The 21,031-nt window shown below is 28.4% G+C and overlaps 1 protein-coding gene across 1 annotated transcript in view; it reads right to left on the bottom strand.

Annotated features, from left to right (window-relative positions):
• Fkbp14 (peptidyl-prolyl cis-trans isomerase Fkb14) overlaps nucleotides 1-20,050 on the bottom strand; it is a 147,718-nt gene extending 127,668 nt beyond the window's left edge. The window contains exon 1 of the mRNA XM_075374245.1: nucleotides 19,802-20,050. Coding sequence (XP_075230360.1) covers nucleotides 19,802-20,022 — 221 coding nt within the window. The 5' untranslated portion in view covers nucleotides 20,023-20,050. The remainder of the gene's footprint in view (nucleotides 1-19,801) is intronic.
• Between the last annotated feature and the right edge of the window lie 981 nt (nucleotides 20,051-21,031).

Raw genomic sequence — 21,031 nt, forward strand, 5'->3', positions numbered from 1 at the left:
TTCGAAGTCGAGGGTTCTAAGGTTCAAATTCTAGTAAAGACAGTTACTTATATACGGATTTGAATATTAGATCGTGGATACCTGTGTTTTTTTTTGGTGGTTGGGTTTCAATTAACCACCCACCTCAGGAATGTTCTACCTGAGGCTGTACAAAATTAAACTTCATTTTACTCATTCATATCATTTTCTGAAATAATACCTGACGATGATTCCGGAGGCTAAACAGAAAAAAAGAGAAAAAAGGGTCTCCCTTATCAAAGCAATTTCTTTTATATTACACCTCATCTATCGTCATAAGCATTAGCAGATATTTTTATACATTTCATTGTGTCTTACAGGTTATAAATCATTGAATGTTTCTTATGGCTTCGTTTTGAAACCGTTGTCAAATTTTTTTTTTAATATTTGCTAATTGATCATAATTGAAACCATTAGTGTAGATAAATTTTAATATTGGTTTATGGAATATTATTTTTCTTTTATTCGATAATAACGACTTCATTTCCACTTTTAAATACATGTGTTTGCATTTAAAGTGTATTTTTAATACCTTCTAATTCTAACATGAATTTTTCAAGAAATTCTTTTTTCTTCAATTAAATTTACCGGTGGACGATTTTTTCAACGTAATGAAAACTGTAATTTTAGGATTTAATTGAGCATATTAGTTACTGTATCAGGGAGAGAATCCATAAGCTAAGCTAACGTAGCTATTAAAATATTGCGTTGGTTCCTAATAAATGCGTACAAATAATATTGAAAAATTATTCGTATTATTTATATTTAGCAGTTTTATCCGTTTTATTTTATTTCCAAAATTACGCATCCAAACTGTATTCAGTCTAAATCACCACATTTCTAAGGACAATGAGGAGAATTCAACGGTCGAAAAATATCATCGTCTACACAACCCATAAAAATATTTTAAAACTTGTTTTAAGTTTTGAAATGAAATACGGAGCGAAGAATTTCGCTCGGTTACCCGTTGATATTTTTGTTAATTCAGTTTATAACGCTTGGTTTTCTTCTTTCAATACCAATTACGAATTATTTGTTTTAAGAGATTCCAATTAATTAATTTTTGCTTTCTTGTCATTTTCCATACATTTATTGATTTATTAAATAAGGTTTGTTTCAGTTTTAAAATTATTATCGTTTATTTATTTTCTAATTAAATAAAATATTTTTTTCATAAAAAAAAGCAAATTTATTTAAAATAATTATTTTTATATGGTGCAGAAAACGTGATTTTTTTATTTCGAAGAAAAGTTTCATTCCCTAAAGGGAAAAGTTCAAGAAAAAAAAGTTATAAGATTCACTAAGTTATACAAGATTTTTTTTTATTCTAATATTAATAGTTAAATCCTTCCTTTACTTTTGTTTGCTTTTAATTTAAGGTTCTCAACATTGGTTTACATTGCATTATATATTTAAGCGTTTTTATACAAGTATACTCTCATCGAATCTTTTGGAATAATTACTTTGTATAGCCTCTGTATATATAAAAAAAAACTTTTAGGAATAGCCTGTTTTTTTCTCAGTATAAAAATCAAATTATAAAAGTTTTTTAATGATTTATTTTTTCTTTGTAATATTTATTTTGTTATTGTTTTCCCCCCTCTTCTATTATTATATAACATGGAGTTTTTATGTCGGTTAAGACAATACATCAAAACTTCACATCTTGTTTCTTTAAAGTATATTCTATTAGAAATGAACTTTGTCAGTTACTACTTTTAAAAATGGTGCTAAAACTTTTCGAAAACCTAATTCTTAATATAAACAATAAAATTCAATTGTATTGTAATATTTTTTTTTATGTTTTAATTCAACGTTTAGATATGATCTTCTATTTATATTTCTAAATGAGTAATTAAAACACTTAAGTTCACGTTACTTAAAAACTAACGAAAAACCGGGAAATTATGAGTTTGAATACCAATTCCAACAAACATGTATTACTAATTACTAATGTATAGGAAGAATAGGGGGTTATATATTCCCTATTTATTGTAAACGGGATTAAACTGGGAATAAAACTCTCTCAAAATTTAAGAAAATTTATGTGGTTTAATTTCTGTTCTATTAAAATTTATACTTAAGCTAACGAATGCCTGAAATTTTTTCTCCGTTGAAAAGAATTAATACAGTTGAATATAATTAAGTTGAAGGCTACGAAATTAAAAAGAAATACCGAATTTTTTTATATTTTTAATCAGGAGTACCGTTAAAATAAGTTTTTATCTTTTAACCTTAATCTGAAACAAGCTTATTGATCTTTTTCCTTAATCAGGAAAAAGATAACAATTCCAGATAAATTTAAACTAAATTTATACGAAATAGATTGACAAATAAAAATCACAAATTGAGATATTGAGTTAATTCTTCAATTTTGTATGAAACGCAAAAAGATAATGAAAAAAAATTCTTGCCCAACTTTTCATTATTTTATTTTGTTTTCCACGTTCCAACTTGCAGCATCATAATGAACCACACTTCTAAAATGCCTCTCAAATTTTTCCCTTAAATTGAACGACTCAACTAATCTTCATCGAATTTTCACATGCATAACTGCAGATACTACCGAATCATATCTAAATTTCAGTGAAATTGATGTATAGTTTTGATGATTTTCGAGCCACATAATTTTATACATAGGCCTATACATACATATATATATAATTATAAAATGAAACCACAGTTTAAGTGGATGGTATTTTTTTTCTACTCCTAATACCTCAAAACGTAAAGAAAATTCATTTTCAACTTCCACTCTCACTATGCGATCGAATACAGTACTTTCCTTCAAAAAATTGGTAAAAATTTATTATTTGTAATTTACATACAAGACTAGTATCATATCATGTAGGCAAAATTGTTACGAAAGATTTCGTTTTCACTTACCTACAAATAATGGAGAAAAATAAAATGTTGATAAATTTGTACAACCGAATTTAATAAATGAAAATGCTGTAGAAAAAAATTTAGATTATTTTCTCAGTTTCATGTCCGGGAATCGTGTAGAGCTGATCCTACTTCTTAACAGAAAGAGACCTGGGAGATGTTTTTAGTTATCGTTAAAAAAAAATAATAAAACGAATTTGACGTTATAAATTACAATTAATTTATAGTTTTTACAACATACATAATTTTTACACACATTTTATTTTTTCATTTATTCTAAAATTAATTTTCAAAATATTTTATTTAACATATATGTATGTTTTTATAATTTATATTAGTGCACTAAAAACGACGAAATGAGCCATAAAATATACTTCTTTCAGTTTAAACCTTACTGTTTAGCCAGTAATGAAGACAGTAACATTTTTAAATGTAATCTTAAAACCTTCCTAATATTTAATTTGTTCAATTCTAAAAGAATCGGACAAATCGGCCCAGCGGTTGATGAATTTTAAGCAAACGAATGTTATATATATATATAACATTCTACATTTTCCCACATACAAAGAGAGGATGAGAAAGAGAGAGATACTCAGATTGTTTGATTATCTATACACTAAATCTCTTAAGAGAGGTTCTTCAATCATTGGCTGACTTCTGTTCTCTTATTAGTAAATTGTTCCCGTTATTAGTTTCTAGCTGCTAGGTATATTACTTTATAAAGCAGTAGTAATTAAACATACAATAACACGAGTAATTTACTTTGTGTTTTCTACATTCAAGGTGGTATAACGTTCAGATAGCAGAAACTATCTTCGATTTTCATTATTATTATTATTATTACTGTACTAAAGTTTGTATACAGATTGTATTACATGATTTTTTTTAATGATTATCTATTACTGTTAAATTTTTGTTACTTTCACTCTTATACCTTACTATCATTTCATTATTCTTATATTTCTTGACTTAAGTTTGGTGAGAAAAATTTTCCACAGAAGAGGCAAAGAAACTACTTCTGCCGAACAAAACGAATCATCTTTGGTTCGTCTGGTGAAAAAAAAAAACCTTCAAAAAATCATTCGACTCTTAATTGAGAACCTCTTTTATGAAATCGATGAAAAATGAAATCATTTCTAGTTTTTTTAAGAAAACAATTTCAATAAGGGAAATGAATTAATTACTTGAAGGAATTTAAAGACATAAAATTTTAAACCGAAATGATCTCATTTCGATACAATTTTCGTTTATGTTATTGATAACGACGTAATCATTAACAGAGGTTACACTTAGAAAGTTGTCATGCCATAATGAAGAAAGAATAAATGGGAAGTGATAAAAAAGAAACATAAAAAAGAACAAAAAAAAAGAAATCTTAGTTTAACAGCTAGAAAGCAGTGTTAATCCTAATAAGTCAAGAAGTTAAGTAATTGTGCAGAAAATACGATGTCATCCCAAAACTCCCAACAAAAATAATCCCGTCCTCTTCTGGCAAGTATGAACAAGTTTATTTTTACAGTAAGTAGTATTTAATTAATGTAATATTAAGAAAAAAGCATTTTTCCCCGGATAACTATGGATCACTTCCACTAACAGTATTAACACTATTTTCTTGTCTTTCTCCTTCCTTTCCTGGCAGTACATTTATAAGTCTCGCTGATCTTTTTTCTAAAATCTTCTGTTATATTTTGTTTTGTAGAAAACCCTGCTTTCAAGATTTCTTTTATTTTTTTTTTTTTATTTCAGATTTTATAAAACTGAAAAATCGAATCCAGCTTTATTTATGTCCTTCATTTTATCACAATACAAGCTTTTAATTTTTATTTCTAAATAAAATAAAATTTTCTTGGGAATTTTATTTTCATTCATCCTTAAAATATGGTCTGTGATAGTAAGATCTTCCGTGCATTATTCCTGATATTTTTCTACGTTTCTGGTATAGCGTTTTTTTGGGGACGAAGTTTGTACTTTATAATCCTTTATAGGACTAAGTTTTTTTTTTTCTGTCTTTTGGATTTCTTTTAAAAGACGGGTGTTGATCATCATCAAACCTTCTGTAGCATATAATGCTTCTGGAAGAATCACCATACTCAAAATTCTTGCATTTATAGAAATAGCTGGATAGGTTTTTTGTTATTACTTCTTTTTACGAAGCAAAGGAAGTATCCATTTTTACTAGTTTCGGCTTGACGTCTGTATGTACGAATGTATCTCGCATAACTCGAAAACGATTGGCCGTAGGATGTTGAAATTTTGGATTTAGGACTGAGTAAGATCTAGTTCTGCACCTCCCTTTATGATTTCAATCGACAAAAAAAGTGTCAAAAAAATTCCCAAAATCCAAAATATTTGTATTTTGGACTTTTTCTTATCTGCAGTAATATGCCCTCATTGAGAGCTAATCCCTCATGAGAGCTTGGTATTTATCTTCATTGGTTCCAGAGTTATAGCCAAATAAAAGTTTAATTAATGAATTATTTGGATCTTACAAGGGGAAGGCACATCGGCTCGAATCAGACTTCATATTTTTTTTAACTATTTTTTTAATTTAAATATACTGATTTAATTAACGTTAAAAAAACGTTTTATAATAAATAATAATTCAATAATAACAATAAATAAAAAAATATCAGGCGTACAAGGACGGCGTCCACATCAATTTTTTTTATGTTGGACAGGTCAGTTCTATTTTGTTCTCAGATTTCATAACACTATTTTTAATTGGCCGTTCCATTCTTTAGTTTCTTCCAGATATTTTAATCTTTTTTTAATTTTTTACTACGAGGGTTTTTTTTATGAAGGTCCGATCGGTTGCGAAATAAAAACCCACGCAAAACTCGGATGAACCTTTGCGCATATGTGTTGCGCAGCGTCTCTAATATGGCCTTCAATCACGCCACGTCGCTTCGTTTAGTTCTGAACATGCAGCTACCACGTAAACATGTCTACAACAATAGCATCTCCCGCCAAGTGTGAAGTGCGTGCGGTAATTCGATATCTTCAGGCTGAGGGGTGTAATGCAGCTGAAATTCATCGACGAATAAGTAATGTGTACGGTGAAACTTCAATGAGTGACAGCAAAGTGCGACAATATTGCAGGAACTTTAAAGCAGGACGCACAGATGTTCATGATGGAGGCGGTCAGGGAAGGAAGCGAGTGTCAACAGATAATCTCGTTGAGCGAGTGGATGAGGCAATCCGAGAAAATCATCGGTTCACAATTTCTGTTTTGACTGATTCGTTTGCTGAAATTTCAAGGTCAGCTCTCTACACCATTGTGAGTGAGAGACTTCAGTACCGCAAACTGTGTGCGAAATGGGTTCCCAAGATGCTGTCCTACCATTACAAAACAATGAGAATGGACGTCTCCCTAACGTTTCTCCAGCGCTACCACAATGAAGGAGAAGATTTTTTGAACAAAATTGTCACAGGGGACGAGACACGGGTCCATTTCGAAACTAAAGAACAGTCCAAACAGTGGATGCATTTTCATTCTCCCGGTAAACGAAAGAAGTTCAAGCAAACCTTCTCCAACAGAAAGTGTATGGCTACTGTGTTCTGGGACCGGAATGCAGTGGAATTCATGGAACGTGGCACGACCATCACTGCAGCCTCATACTGCGTAACTCTTCAACGTCTACGAAGGGCAGTTCAGAATAAGAGGAAGGAATGTTATCATCAGGCATTGTCTTTCTCCATGACAACGCTCGGCCGCACTCTGTAGCTGTAACAAAGAAGCTCCTGCAGCGTTTTCGTTGGGAAGTGTTTGATCACCCACCATACAGCCCGGACTTGGCTCCATCCGATTTTCACCTCTTTGCTCACATGAAACGGTGGCTAGCAGGACAATATTTTGGCACAGACATCGAACTGCAGACCAGCGTAGAAATATGGCTGAAAACACAGGCGGCTCCGTTCTATGACGAGAGTATTGGAAATGGTACCACGCTACGACAAATGTCTAAATCGGAGTGGCAACTATGTAGAGAAATAGCGTAACTATGTAAGTAATTGTTTCAAATAAAAAAAATTTTATTTTCACTGGTTTTAATTTCGTGACCGATCGGACCTCAAAAAAAAATTACCCTCATATTTTTACTTATATGATTTTTTTTTAAAATGGAGCATTCTTGTAAAACCTTTTTTCTTAAAACATGTATCATAATACATTTCCAAATACAACCAATTGAAATCCAGTGATTAGAAATTTTATTGTTGGGTTTCGAATTTTTCGAAATGCATTGTATTTTTTTCTCACGGCTAAAAAAAATCATAAATATGATTATGAAAGAAGATTATGGATGACAACAGTAATGGATGAACATGAATCGATTATTTTATTAAGTTGTAAGTTATCTACAGTTACTTTACCAGCAGTGTAATATTATAATACAAGAATAAAACAAAAAAAAAACCGCAAAGCCAAAGACGGTATTGAGGACAGGTAGATGTGTAATGCAGTATGTTTGTGTGCAACACCGGTGTCGTCGTCGGGAGGGTACGTATAAGTTCACAGAACATGTCCCGCATATTTAGTATATACACCAGGATATCCCACAAGTATCAGTCTATCTCCCTTTGTATCCCTCTCTTATACCCGTGGGCACCAAAACCCAAGGTAGACTGTTAAATAGAGTAGAGGGTCATGTAATGCCTGAACTGCATTATCATCCTAGCTGTTGTATCTGTAATATTATTAAATCCACCTGCTGTTATTCATATGTATGTACCATTATCGTTTATTAAAAACATTAAACGATAGAAGTAAATTAGTAGTAGTTTTAGAAAGATAATATAAGATTAATGGTGTGTGTGTGTGAGAGAAAGAGAGAGAGAGAGAGAGAGAGAGTGAGGGAGAGAGAGAACAGCTGTATAATAATGAAAGTAAAATTGGTTATAGAATTTGAGTTATAATGAAATTTTAAGAATGAAATTTTCTTTTCAATGTTTCCGATAAAATGGAAGGCCAGTATAAAATATTATACCTTATGACCTTAGAATAATCGAAATTGGAACTAAACAGAAAGAGTACTTTTATATTATACGGACCACCTAGCTTTTACGCTGTTTTTTTTTATTTATTTACATTTAAGATAGGTGTTCAGTTCGTTATGTCTATAATTTCAAGAACTTACTTATTTTTGCATATTTCTGGAAAAAAAGCTCGTCATAGAAACAGTAATAAAAAAAAGGAGGATAACAGCCCGTCAAAATTTGGAATCATATTTGGCGGAGTACACGTGCCGATCGGCGTTAAATGCGTCCGGCGGCGACGTTTTCAACACGTACCTCGCCGATATCACTGATTAGGCAGCGATGTCGGCAGTAGTTAATTTTACATCGTTTTACTCTATAACTTTTTTATTTTTATAATACTGATGTTCTTTTTTTAGGAACGACTTTTTTATGCAGGCGGCATTTCTTTTAAGAATTAGTAATATTTTAAAAACTAAAAAATTATTTAGCCGGTTTTAACTGGCTTTGAAAGAAAAATCTTTTTTTTTTTAAATTTAAATTTTTTTTTTTTTGAAGTTGCAAGAAATTGTAATAAGTTGATAATTGTTTTTAATTTAGCGTACAGTGTTATAACTTTAGCGTTATAAAGTGTAAAATTTAAGTAAAATTGAGATATTTGTTCTATTTTTCTTTTTTTAGAAGTCAGTGCTATTTTCATTTTGGAGATAATAATACAACTTTAGAATTGTAAAACTTAATTTTTTAATGCAAGCGTAGTATGTTTCTATGTAATAGTGAATAGGGGTTTTTTTGCATTGTTGACCGTTTATTATTTATGTGTTTTCATTCGGAAATCATTGGCGTGCAACACAAAATTTCCTTTATAACGCTGCTTCATTTTCCCTCTTTTTATCATTATTTATTATTTATTATTTATTATTATTAGTACATCTTTATTATTATTAGTACATCACTTGATTTTTTATTTTATTTATTTATTACATCTCATCTCATTGGACCATGGGAGATTACTTATTGTTCACTATTTGAACATTTTCTTTCTCTGTTCAGCCTCCAGAACCACCGTAAGGTATCACTTACGAGGATGATATGTATGAATGTAAATGAAATGTATATAGTCTTGTACAGTCTCAGGTCGACCATTCTTGAGACGTGTGGTTAGAATACTTCTACTGCGTCGGTTAAAAACATGGTTTTATCCCTACTCTCACACTCAGCTCTGCGCATGCGCCGTTTCATTTTATTTAGTTCTAGCCACTCATTTGGTGGCGCTAGTTAATGCTTCAAATTTTATCAATTCCAATAGCGGGATCCTCTGATCCAATAGATCAGAGTGATCTATTGGCACAGAGCGGACACGTGGTGCGCCGAGTGGCGGCGCGCAGCGCACGAACGATTCATTCCTTCGAACGATTTATAATTCTTTATACGAACGAGGCATATCTAAAATTATATTTGTGTTTTGGAATATAAAATGATATTATACTTTCCTTTTAAAAAAGAAAAATATTGACGTTAGTGCTGTGTTAAAAAATCACAACTCAAGAAAGTTAAAATGTTCAGTATTTTAAAGCTTTTCGTTGTAAAAGGTTTTTGTTGTTAGTATGCAAAATTCATGAACGTTATTTAGTTACAATTTATAAAATCATGTGAAATGAAACATAAACCATGTAACATTTTCGCGGCGGTCTAGTGTAAATTAATAAATGATTTTATAGGATTTGAATTTTACCTAAATATTACTAATTTATTGTATTTATATAAATTTTAAAAGACCTCATTAAAATATTTTACGTAGAACAAGTAAATACATACAATTTAGATTAAAATCGATAAACAAGATAATATAACATTGTTTAATACAATCTAAATTGCAAACAATACAAAACCACAACGCGGCAAATATTTAATGTACGGAAGCGTCAGTAACCATGAAGTGTAACGTCATGCGTCAACAGGTCATATCACGTGCCTCCTATACTGAACATTGACCCTTTTTTTTACAATGTAGCACATTAATAAAGTTAATTTATAAATTTAGGTGAAAAAGTATATTAATTTTTTTTTTTTTTTTTTGACCGATGACAAACTGTTGGTATTATAAGCTTTAGTAAATATTTACGATGTATTTAATTTAAGATCCTGTTGTATAAAAATTAAAAAAGAATAATAAATTTAGTTTCTCAACCGGGAATATAACCCAAGATTCCGGTTAAACCATTAATTAAAATGATTCATCAATAGATGAAATATGTGTCTCATGTAGGCGTATAATAAAAAGAAATTTCAAAACATAATATTGTAAAAAATATAAATAATTAAATTTTTCACAAAATTTTGACTTTTTCATTTCAGGACAAATCTGAAAATCCAAAACTTAATTTCCAGTCATCTTCAAAAAGTAAAATTTAAAGAACTGAGATATTTTTGTTTTACTTTTAAATCAATTTTCTGAAAATATTTTTTTATGTTTTTATTATTTAGTTTTTTATTAATTTTTTTTTATTTCAATATGGGTAGGCTTTGCTTGTATAAAACAAGAAATGTGAAAGGGAAAGGTTTGATCCTTTATAAAAATAAGAAAGGATTGTAGGAAAATAGAATTAAGAAATTATTCCGAGTATCAAAGATATCGGGAATGCGAGAATATATATATATTTTACAGACTTCTCGAAAAAAGTACCGTATTACTTTGGGTCGCATGGTGGTAATAGGGTTGAAAAATGAATCTTCTTTACGTTTTAAGGTATGAAAAGTACAAAAATACGAATCAATTTGTGATTCCTTTATATAAGGAAATATGTATAAACTTTATATATAAAGTTTTGTGGTTTGAAATATCCAAAATTACTAAATAATTTTCATTGAAATTTAGATATGCTATAGAAGTACATTTGAAGTTGTGCATGTGAAAATTTGATGAATATTGGCCGAGTCGTTCTTGAGTTATACTCAATTTAAGATCGAAAAAAATTTGAGCGGGGCAAGTTAGAAGTGCGTTTCGTTCGAACGTTGGCATTTCTTCATCTGCAGTACCTATTTTTGAGTTAAACATACATATTTTTCTAAATCCTGACATTTTTATTGTAGTGCGTTTTTGACGTGAAACGTTTTTTTAACGAATCAAAGGTTTCATCCGTAAAATTTTACATTAGAATAAATTGATATTTTTTCTAAAGGGAACAAAATAAAATAACGAAAAGTTGCTTTTCTTGCGCAGGATTGCGCAAGAGTTTTCTTTGCATAAAAATTTTCAAATATCAGAATGATTTCAGTGTGTGTGTGTATTTATATATATATATATATATATAAAGAAGTGTTGAAAAAAAACGTACGAGTCGAATTGAGAAATATTACTGAAATCTGTTAAATATATAAAACCACGCTACAATTTTAATAAAACAAGAAAAAAATAATATTGTATATCAGTCGCAAGCAGACGACTGCTCGTTTTATCTATCGTATTTCCCAACTGAGTAACTGAATACCAACGTAACTCGAATTAACGACACTCAACATCGACTTAACTACATTTTTTTATTCGATAGATTTTTTTTTTTTTTTTAACGAAGAAATGAATCCTTGTTCAGATTTTAAAGTTTTTTTTTTTATATATATAATAATTATATTTATTGATTTAATATAAAATTATATCTGATTAGGGGGAAAATTAAAAAAAAAAAATGAAACAGGTTCATTGTGATGCAGGTAGGATTTATTTTTTTTAACCTTTATAAGAACAAAACATGCCTAACCTAACTCCACCTAAAACATTCCTTAGGTAAGAATGTATTTTTGTATATGTGTGTGCGCGCGCGCACAGAGCTCTGGTCAAACAGCCGTTTATTTATTTGTTTTTTTAAAAATAATTTATGTTACTTAACTCTTCCAAAGAAATAATTATTATATTAGAAAACAATAACCTTGATATGTTTTGCTTCAAGGACGTTAATACAAATGATTGTTAATATCTACATATTTTAATCTTCACTGAACGCCAAAAAAATAATATAAATAAAAATAACCTGTTCTGAAAATTTAGGTATAAATTTCTTTATGTCAACTACTGTTCTTTTAAAAATAATTATTTTTATGTTTAATTACTAGACCAAACCTGTTCTTTAATTAATAAATAATATTTTAGTATTTTACTTATATTGATAAGTTTATATATATATATATAAACTTATTTATTTTTAAGTTTATATATTTAGAAATACTTAAGTATTTCTTTAATTAAACATATTCTATTGAACTGTACAAGCCATATTTTAATAGTTTTTCTTTCCTTAAGTTTATTTATTAAATTTAAAATTATTTAATCTGGAAAAAATAAAAAATTGTAAATATTTATACTTTGAGTTTTACTTAAAAACTGAATTTGGTTAAGCCTATATATTAAGTTGAAAATCGTGATGTAATTTTTTTGGATTAATTAAAGAAAAACAATGTTTTTCTTCATAAAATAATAATAAAACACTATTCTGTGTTAGAAGACCGATTTTTGTTTCCGACGTCCTCATTACTTCGCAGTCAGAAATGCGAATACAACGACGCACTATACATACGCTCAATTAATGAGTAGACCCTACATACAAGCGTCAAGTTTCAACTCGTTCACCAACCGTGATACACTGAGTAAGCGCGTATGAAAAATACACAACTACACAGTCAACATAACCTCAAATTGAGGTTGTCTGTTGTCGAAACTAAATTGAGCAAAACTCAAGAACAATTTAACCAATTTTTATGAGTAGAACTTTAGATGCATTACTATAGCATATCTAAATTTCAATGAAAATAATCTAGCAGTTTTAAAGATTTACAAGCTACAAAACTTTACACGTGAATGGTATTTTCGTACTCTTCATACCTCAAAACGTAAAAAAAATTAACTTTCATCCCCCAGTCACACTATGCGACAAAAAATCTCAACTGAGGTTTATGTTGTCTGTTTTCGACCTTAAATTGAGCGTTACTCAAGGACACAAACAGTCTTCATTAGGTTTTCACACACACAACTTCAGATTTACTATTACAGCATATCTAAATTTTAGAGATTTACAAGCCACAAAATTTATACTTGATTGAATTCTGTGGTATTTTCTTACCTCTCATACCTCAAAATGTAAAGTAAATTTAATTCACCCCTTAATCCCACCGTGCGACCGAAATTAATACCGAACTTTTTTTTCAAAAAGTCGGTAAAAGTAATATATTTAAGTTTGTAATTAGATTATCGTATTTTTTTGGTTTTAATTTTTCATCAATGTAAAACATGGACATAAAAAAATATTTATTTAAAAATAATTAGTATAAAAGTAACAATAATATATTAGTAAGATTTTTTTAGTTTATTTTCTTACTTCCTTTTTTATATTTTTAAAAGTAGAATTAAGATGTTTTTTTCTTATGAAAATTAATGTATATTTTCATCTTTTTACTTATTAGATGAACGAATGAGGAAATTCTTTAAAAAAATTCATTTTTTTAAGAATTTTCAGAAAGTGACCTTTAAAAGTAAGAGTAAAGTAGTTGTAAGTTAAATCAAAGCCAAAGTATCGTTCTATCGATCATCTGATAAATATGATATGATAAAGCAGTAATATCATTCTTCGTTTGTATACTAATTACTTTTTTAATAACCGCGTTTACTTTTTAAAGAATTATCTTTAATTAAAAATTACTTTTATCAAAAATTATTAATTGTAAGTATCTATATCTATATATATATATATATATATATATATATATATATATATATATAAAGGTAATTTTTAATGAAAATTGTATTGAAATCGACCATATATATTCGAAAAATGTGATATTTCGAATTCGACATGAAGAGTTTTTAGAAAATAATATATTTTTTCATAGTTTTTACATTGGGTCCAAAAATAAGATATAAAACTAGCAATGGTAAATTATTTATGAAAATTAAAAAACGTCGTTTCTTATCCGTATGTGCAGAAATATGATAATTAACTTTGAATAGTTTGTTTAATAATGACTATTAAACAAACTTACATCCGAATAAATAAATAAATTGAAAAATGTTGTTCTTTTTTTTCTTTTCCTTTGTTAAACTACTGAAATATTTACATATTACTGATATAAGAAGTTTAGGAATAAAAGATAAAGTAGATTTTATGAGATTTAATTAAATCTGTGTTTAATTTATAGACTATAGACTAATCTATTTATAGATTAAAGTTCTGTTTGTTTGAATGTTTTCGTATCTTATTCAGATAATAAATAATTCTATTGGTAATAAATTTTATGTATAGCTTGTTTTTTTTTTTGTATTTATTAACGGAGAAAACGGAAATGGTGTATGAAGGAAGCAAGTTGCTGCTATCAGTATGATAATAAATATATTCCGATAATATTAATTGTTAATTACATTTTATAAAAAAAAAAGAACTATAATATTAATTTATAATAATAATTTTAGTAAATATATCTTAAATAATTTGTAAAAATTACGTTCCTTTTTAATTCTTTAACTACAATTATGAAAAAAATCTGGTGATTGACGGTAATTAGGAACGTTTGTGGTCATCCAACCGAGCATATGTTAGTTATTTGTGGTTTAACATGACTAATGGTTCTAGCAGCCGATGCCATAACGACAAAAAAAATAAATATTTTTAAAAAAGCAAGTAAATATTTTATTTTCTGTGTGTAAATTATCCTTAAAAAGATTAACAATTATTATATTTAATAAAAACCATTAATAATTAATATTAAAAAAAAATCTTAACAATAATAAATTAATAAAATTTTAGTTTACTTTCTTATTTTATTTTTCCGTCTAGCGTTATAGCAGAATTACAGCTGTAGAAGGGAAAATATTGTAATCGGACCCATTTGGGCATATGCGGTTTTCACCGGATCTTGACGTTTTGACACCTAAGGAACCCAAAAAAAAAAACGGATGGGAATTTCCCGGATGTTCGTATGTACATGGTGTGTGTGTTCGGTGTCCCACACTTTTTATCTCTAGAACTACTGGATCGATTTTGACCAAACTTGGTCATATTATTGTGTATATGGGGCATTTAGGCCATTAAATTTCCAAATTAAAAGGTCAAGATGATGAGGCTATAGAGCAAGGTCACCCTCAGTATTTCGAGATTTCGCTTAATTAAATTTTTTTTATGCACATTTGTTAACAATTAAAAATTAATAATACTAGAAGAAAAAATTTCAAAATTTCATCTCCACCCCAAAAATGCTCTAAACTAGTGGCTAAATGGGTATACTGCGTCAATAGTACTTAATGTCAACACAATGAGCGCTATTGAAGCATTGACGTATTTTAAATTAAGTTGTGTGGTCGTGCATAGAAAAAAGCCGCTTGACGGTAAGTCCTACAACTTTGTTGTCAGCTTTTTTTTATATTTGTAAAAGTAAACTTAAGGTGTTTTCTTTATGAAAATTAATGTCTATTTTTACCTTTTTACTTACTAGATCGAGAAAGTTAATTCTCTCATAAATAATCTTTTGTTTAATTTTCAATACGGACCTTTTAAGGAACAAGAAATCTAACTTGTGAGTTCAATCAAAGCCAAAGTATCATTTTATCTATAAATTTTTCAAATCTTGAAGCAAATCCAATAAAGCATTACTTCATCACAGTTTCCATCGTTTTTTTTTTCTTTGTATATCCATTAAATTATATTTTTTATGACTTAGGAGACGCTGGACTGTACGCCAAATCTATCTAGTTAAAATTAGTAGAATTTTAAACCGAAGTAATACAAAACCTTTTAACAAGTTTCTTAAACAAATATGTTGTATGTAAGGAAAAGGGGTACAGATTTACTAAATAAAAACCAATTAAGATTCATTTTTATATTGATTTAAATAAACATCTTAATTTATAAAGACGAATCCCAAATATGCATATCTATCTGATTTAAGGATGTACATTCAATAATTTTTTTTTTGATAATTCTGATTATATGTTTTTGACTGTAACTCCAGAACAGTGTCCGGAATTTTATGTGAAAATCGAGATAAAAAATTCCCCCATGTGAAATTATTTGTAAGGCATCATTAGTGGGATATAAAAAAAAATGATTCAAGTATGTATGTGTGTATATATATATATATGTGCGTATATATATATATACGCACACCGTGTTTAATTATATACGATTTTATAACAGTACTATATATATACAAATAACGTTTAATAAAATAATGTATATATGGAAATAATAATTATTAACCAAATATAATAAAAAAATATACGTGAAAGATTATTTGATAATAAAGTGAATATAATTGTAAAGACCTAATTTTAAATAATTTTTAATAAAAAAGAACAGTTCAAGATGGAGAAAAGAAAAAATCAAAAAAACCATTTCCACGCCATTTTAAAGTAAATATTTTTAGTGAAATCACAATCGTTTTGAATTGAAAATATATCTTTTGCATAAGACCAAAATAATTTTACTTTTATATCTTTCAGGTAGAACATTTATAATTTCTGTTAAGTAATCATACCAAGATAAAGAAATATCAACGTCCTTACGTTAAAGCCCTTGTTTCATCAGATTAAAAAAAAAAAGAATTAGAAGACAGAAGTTTTTTTTGGATAACCGTTGAATTAAATTAAATTTTTTAATTTAAAATCCAATAAGATTTTCTTGATAATTTGACGGATTTTTATCTGGAATATATGAAATCTTCGGGAAAACCATACGTTAAGTATACGCCTAGTTATAAATAGCATTATTAAATATCATTTTTACTCTACATATATTTCACGTCTTAGGTTTGTTGTGTTACTATTTTAATGAAAAAATCTGAATCTGTATGAAGTTTCAACCGAATATTTCTTTATTATAGTAAACTTTAAGAAGTTAACTTATTAAAATTTATTTCTAATTCATTTTTGAAAACCCTTTAGCTATACTTTTCCTGCTTATGTGTAATGTTTCTTTTATAATTATTCCAGACTCCGTTTTAATGTAATCATTTAACCTACACAATTATATATATATATTACTTATTTTTCTATTTATTGTGAGATCTTGTAATTATTCGAATGTGTAATACAGCAATATATTGATTCACTTGACATGATTTTATAATTAATCTTTATACATACCATAGGGTTTTGTAATTTTTTTGAAAGTTTAAGTAAGTAAAAATATATTAAATTAATAAAAGATAAGTGTTAGAAGCATTAAAGTAATGAGAATAGGGGCCAATAAACGAAACAATATCCACACAAATCAAAGACAAAAATTGAACTGATAAAACGATACAAATATTTAGTTACCATGTTAGCAGAAGATTGTAAAAGTGAAAACCATTTAAAAATATCAATGGATAATGAAACATTTATTACGTAGTAACACGGACTGAATCATCTTATGAATCGTTATGTTCGTACGGTTGAAATACAATGAACATTAAGAAAGAAAGAAAAATTGAAAACATTTTATTTATGAACGTGTGCAGAAAGTTGGAGATTAAATGGAAAACAAAGAGAAAAATTAGGACGTAATGAAAAAGTAAAGAAGAGTAGAAGTTTAATCAGAAATAATCAGAGTTAACTAGTGGGGCAAAAAAAAGGATTGATTAAAAGTCTTGAAGAATTAGTAGAAGTGCAAAAAAAGATAAGAGTTCAGAAAATAGTAAAAATTGTAGTGAAAAGGAAATAAGAGCACTCGTGAACTCAAACGTATTACAGGGAATACAATAAAATAGAGACATAGACGAGCATGGTATGCATAGTCCCTATCGGCCTCAACGCGTATGATAATGTAGATAGATAAGTTCTTTAACAAAATTAATTTTGATAACTCCTACTTTTAGAGGTGAGACTACAAAAAATTAATTTAAATCTCGGACAGTGGTGTTAGGATCTTATTTTACTGAATTTTCAGATTCAGATTAGAAGCTTTTCAAATGTGGTGCTATAGGAGAATGTTGAAAATCAGATGGGTGGATAAAGTGACAAATGAAGAGTTGCTGCGGCAAATTGATAAAGAAAGAAGCGTTTGGAAAAATATAGTAAAAAGAAGAGGCAGAGACTTATAGACCACATATTAATGCATCCGTGAATTAGTCGCTTTAATATTGGAAGGACATGTAGATAAGGAAATTTATGCAGGCAGACAACGTTTGGAATATGTAAAAAAAAATTGTTAGGGATGTAGGGGGTATATTGAAATAAATCTATGGCACTGGATAGAGAATATTAGAGAGCTGCATCAAACCAGTCATATGACAACAAAAAAAAAAAATAGAATAAAAGATATCCGCATATTTTTGTATTCTCAATGTATGACGTGTTGCGACTAATGAATGACGAATAGCCAGTTAAATACACGTATACCATTTACCGACAATTCGGTTAAAGTGTATTGATTAATCACAGTTATGTTGATCAATTAAAAACATTTTTTTTAAAGGAACACTATTGTTCTAAACGAACTGAACTGCGGGATATAAATTATAATTTTAAAGTTTTTACAAGAATGCCAGTCAACTTCAGCTGAAATTATATTACGTAATATTTTAGTTTATTTTTACATTCACTCGTTTTTTTTTTAGTGTTCTCTGTTATACGAAAATAATTTATACTATTAAATTCTATTTTATATTCGCTGGATTTATATGTTTCAAGGGTTCTTTTGCCTCCTTCAAAAATTGATGAATGACTGCATAACGAGAGATTATCTATCAGGTTGTAAATATGCTTCGGTAAAAGTTTTCTTTCTTACAATGAAATAATATTTCCCGAAAATTTTTTTTTTTTTTTTAATTTATTTTACAAACTCTCTCGTATATAAACTTCTGGGAAAAAAATCAGAAATGAAAATAATTTTTTTGGAGCCTATTCCATCTTTTTCTTCCTTTTTTACGAATACACACTAATTAGCCTTCAATAGTAAAATTTATGATAATATACACTGCGAGGTGAAAAATCACGTATAATTAAAAGTATTTTTTTGTACTATTTTGATCAGTTAAAGGTCATTTTAGATATAATGAAATTTTAGATGCATTCAAATTACGAATTTGCAGTCCGCCTCCAATTACGTTCATATTATCTTGTTCATATTTGTTATTATTTTGAAATATTATCAACTCGATTCTCTATTTAAAATTAATTTACCATTACTAAATTAATTAAAATTAGAATTTTTTTTCATATTTTATTTATTTACACGCTTTTTGATTTTTATATACTACACAGTTTTAACGGAGTTGTCAGTTCATTTTACCATATGTTAATGTGGTTGTATACGTGGCATTATTTTTTTTTTTAGAGCAATTCCTTCATTTTTGTAGATCACTTTTTAAAAAATATCAGTTTTTTTTAATGGAATTTTAAATTATTGTATTAATTTTATATATATTTGATGTCGTCATTATATTACGAGTCTATACCAGTTAGGCTACCGATTGATACCGATTGTAACGTATAGACTTAACAACCACGTGGTAGATCGTTTTAATTTAAAATAATTAATCAACACCTAAAAAAAAAAGAAAATAGTTTATTAAATTCAAGATTTTTTTTTTTTAATTTAATTTTTCAACTATATTTTTTATATTAATTTATAAAATTAAAATATAATGATATTTAGTATTATTTTTACTTTAAGGTTTGTTTAAAATTTTTATGATATAACTACTTAAAAAACAAGCAATTTAATTTTTTTTTAAATCATGGTTATGATTTTAATTAATTTCTTTTTATAGATGTATATTTAATAATAGTTTAAAAATTAAGCAATATTAAACGAAGTTTTTTTTAAATAAAAATAATTTAATAACGTTTTTTATAACTGTTATGACGTCAGATTAAATTGTACTAGACGAAATTGTATTAATTATAATTATTTTTAATATAACAGGGACTTTGTAATACAATAAAATGTCTAATTCTTACCTGGAATCAAACTTTGTCCCGTCTTCTAATGTCCCAGTATAATGCATCGTTAGCATATCGCCTGCTTTTGATTTTAGTGCGCATACTTCAGGAACATATAAAACTTCTGTTTTAAGTCCCCCTGGCGTAGCACTTGGTGATGCTGTCGGTTGGTCTCCTTTTACGGAAACTGTCGCGATTACAGCGAGAAACACGAGGTTGCACGTCGACTTAACCATCATGATGATACAAAACTGACTAAATGTAGCGCGCTACACATGCGGATCTGTTCTTTGAAAGAGGGAAATTCCCTTTTTAATATAAAATATCCCTGCTCCCAAACTGGCCTTCCACGTGGCCTTCCAACTGTTTTTAATACTCAGCTGTATTTTTACGTCCAGTTTAATATACGTTCATGTAGCTTACGTGTACAAAGCGAAACATTGTTTATATTAACTGCACCATCGTTCCTGTTTTTTTCTATCGTACTCTAAAACGTTTGCGGAATGTTTTAGAAAGTTTATTTTAAGTTTTGAAGTTAGCAAAATGCAATAGTTATTGTTGTTAAGGTTATATATCTTAAAAAAAAAAAGAAAAATATAATCGAAATTGTAGTTTATATTTTTGTTCTCCAACTCAAAAAATATATTAGAGTTTCATTATCGCAATCCGGATATGATAACAATATTAATTCTGTAAAGTAGTGATTCTCAACCTTTTTAGCTCCACGACCTCCAAAAAGTAAAAAAAAAAATAATTATTCGCACCCCCTCCCCCACACCACAACCCAGTGAAATCTAGTTAAAACTATTTAGCTGCGATCATAGCGACGAGTATGAACACGCATGTATGAAGTGTACAAACAAGAGCAATTTATAGATTCCACTTTGATGTGTACGTGCTCTTGTATTTTGGTCTGCTTACATAATATTTGCTGTGAAACTGTCATGTTCGAACAAGCATATGACACGTTTGAATACGACGTGCTCTTAGTAGTATTAGACGTAAGGGAGTGCTGAACGTCAGTTTAGTTAACGTCTGATGCCTTTATTTAAGTTTTTAAAAACGTAATTTCATTGAAAGTAATAATTATTATGGTTTCGGTTTTGTAATGTTCGGTCAACTGATTTAACTGTTTTAGTAGATTTCATAAGAAAGAAACCAAAATCTCGGTCGAGTTGGTTAACGGCTAAATTAGACCATGGGGGTGGAAATCGGGGGCTTTTTCGAAAAAACCAAAATATCGCTATA

Source organism: Lycorma delicatula, chromosome 8 (genome assembly GCF_047948215.1).
Source record: "Lycorma delicatula isolate Av1 chromosome 8, ASM4794821v1, whole genome shotgun sequence".
NCBI classification, from domain to species: Eukaryota; Metazoa; Arthropoda; class Insecta; order Hemiptera; family Fulgoridae; genus Lycorma; species Lycorma delicatula.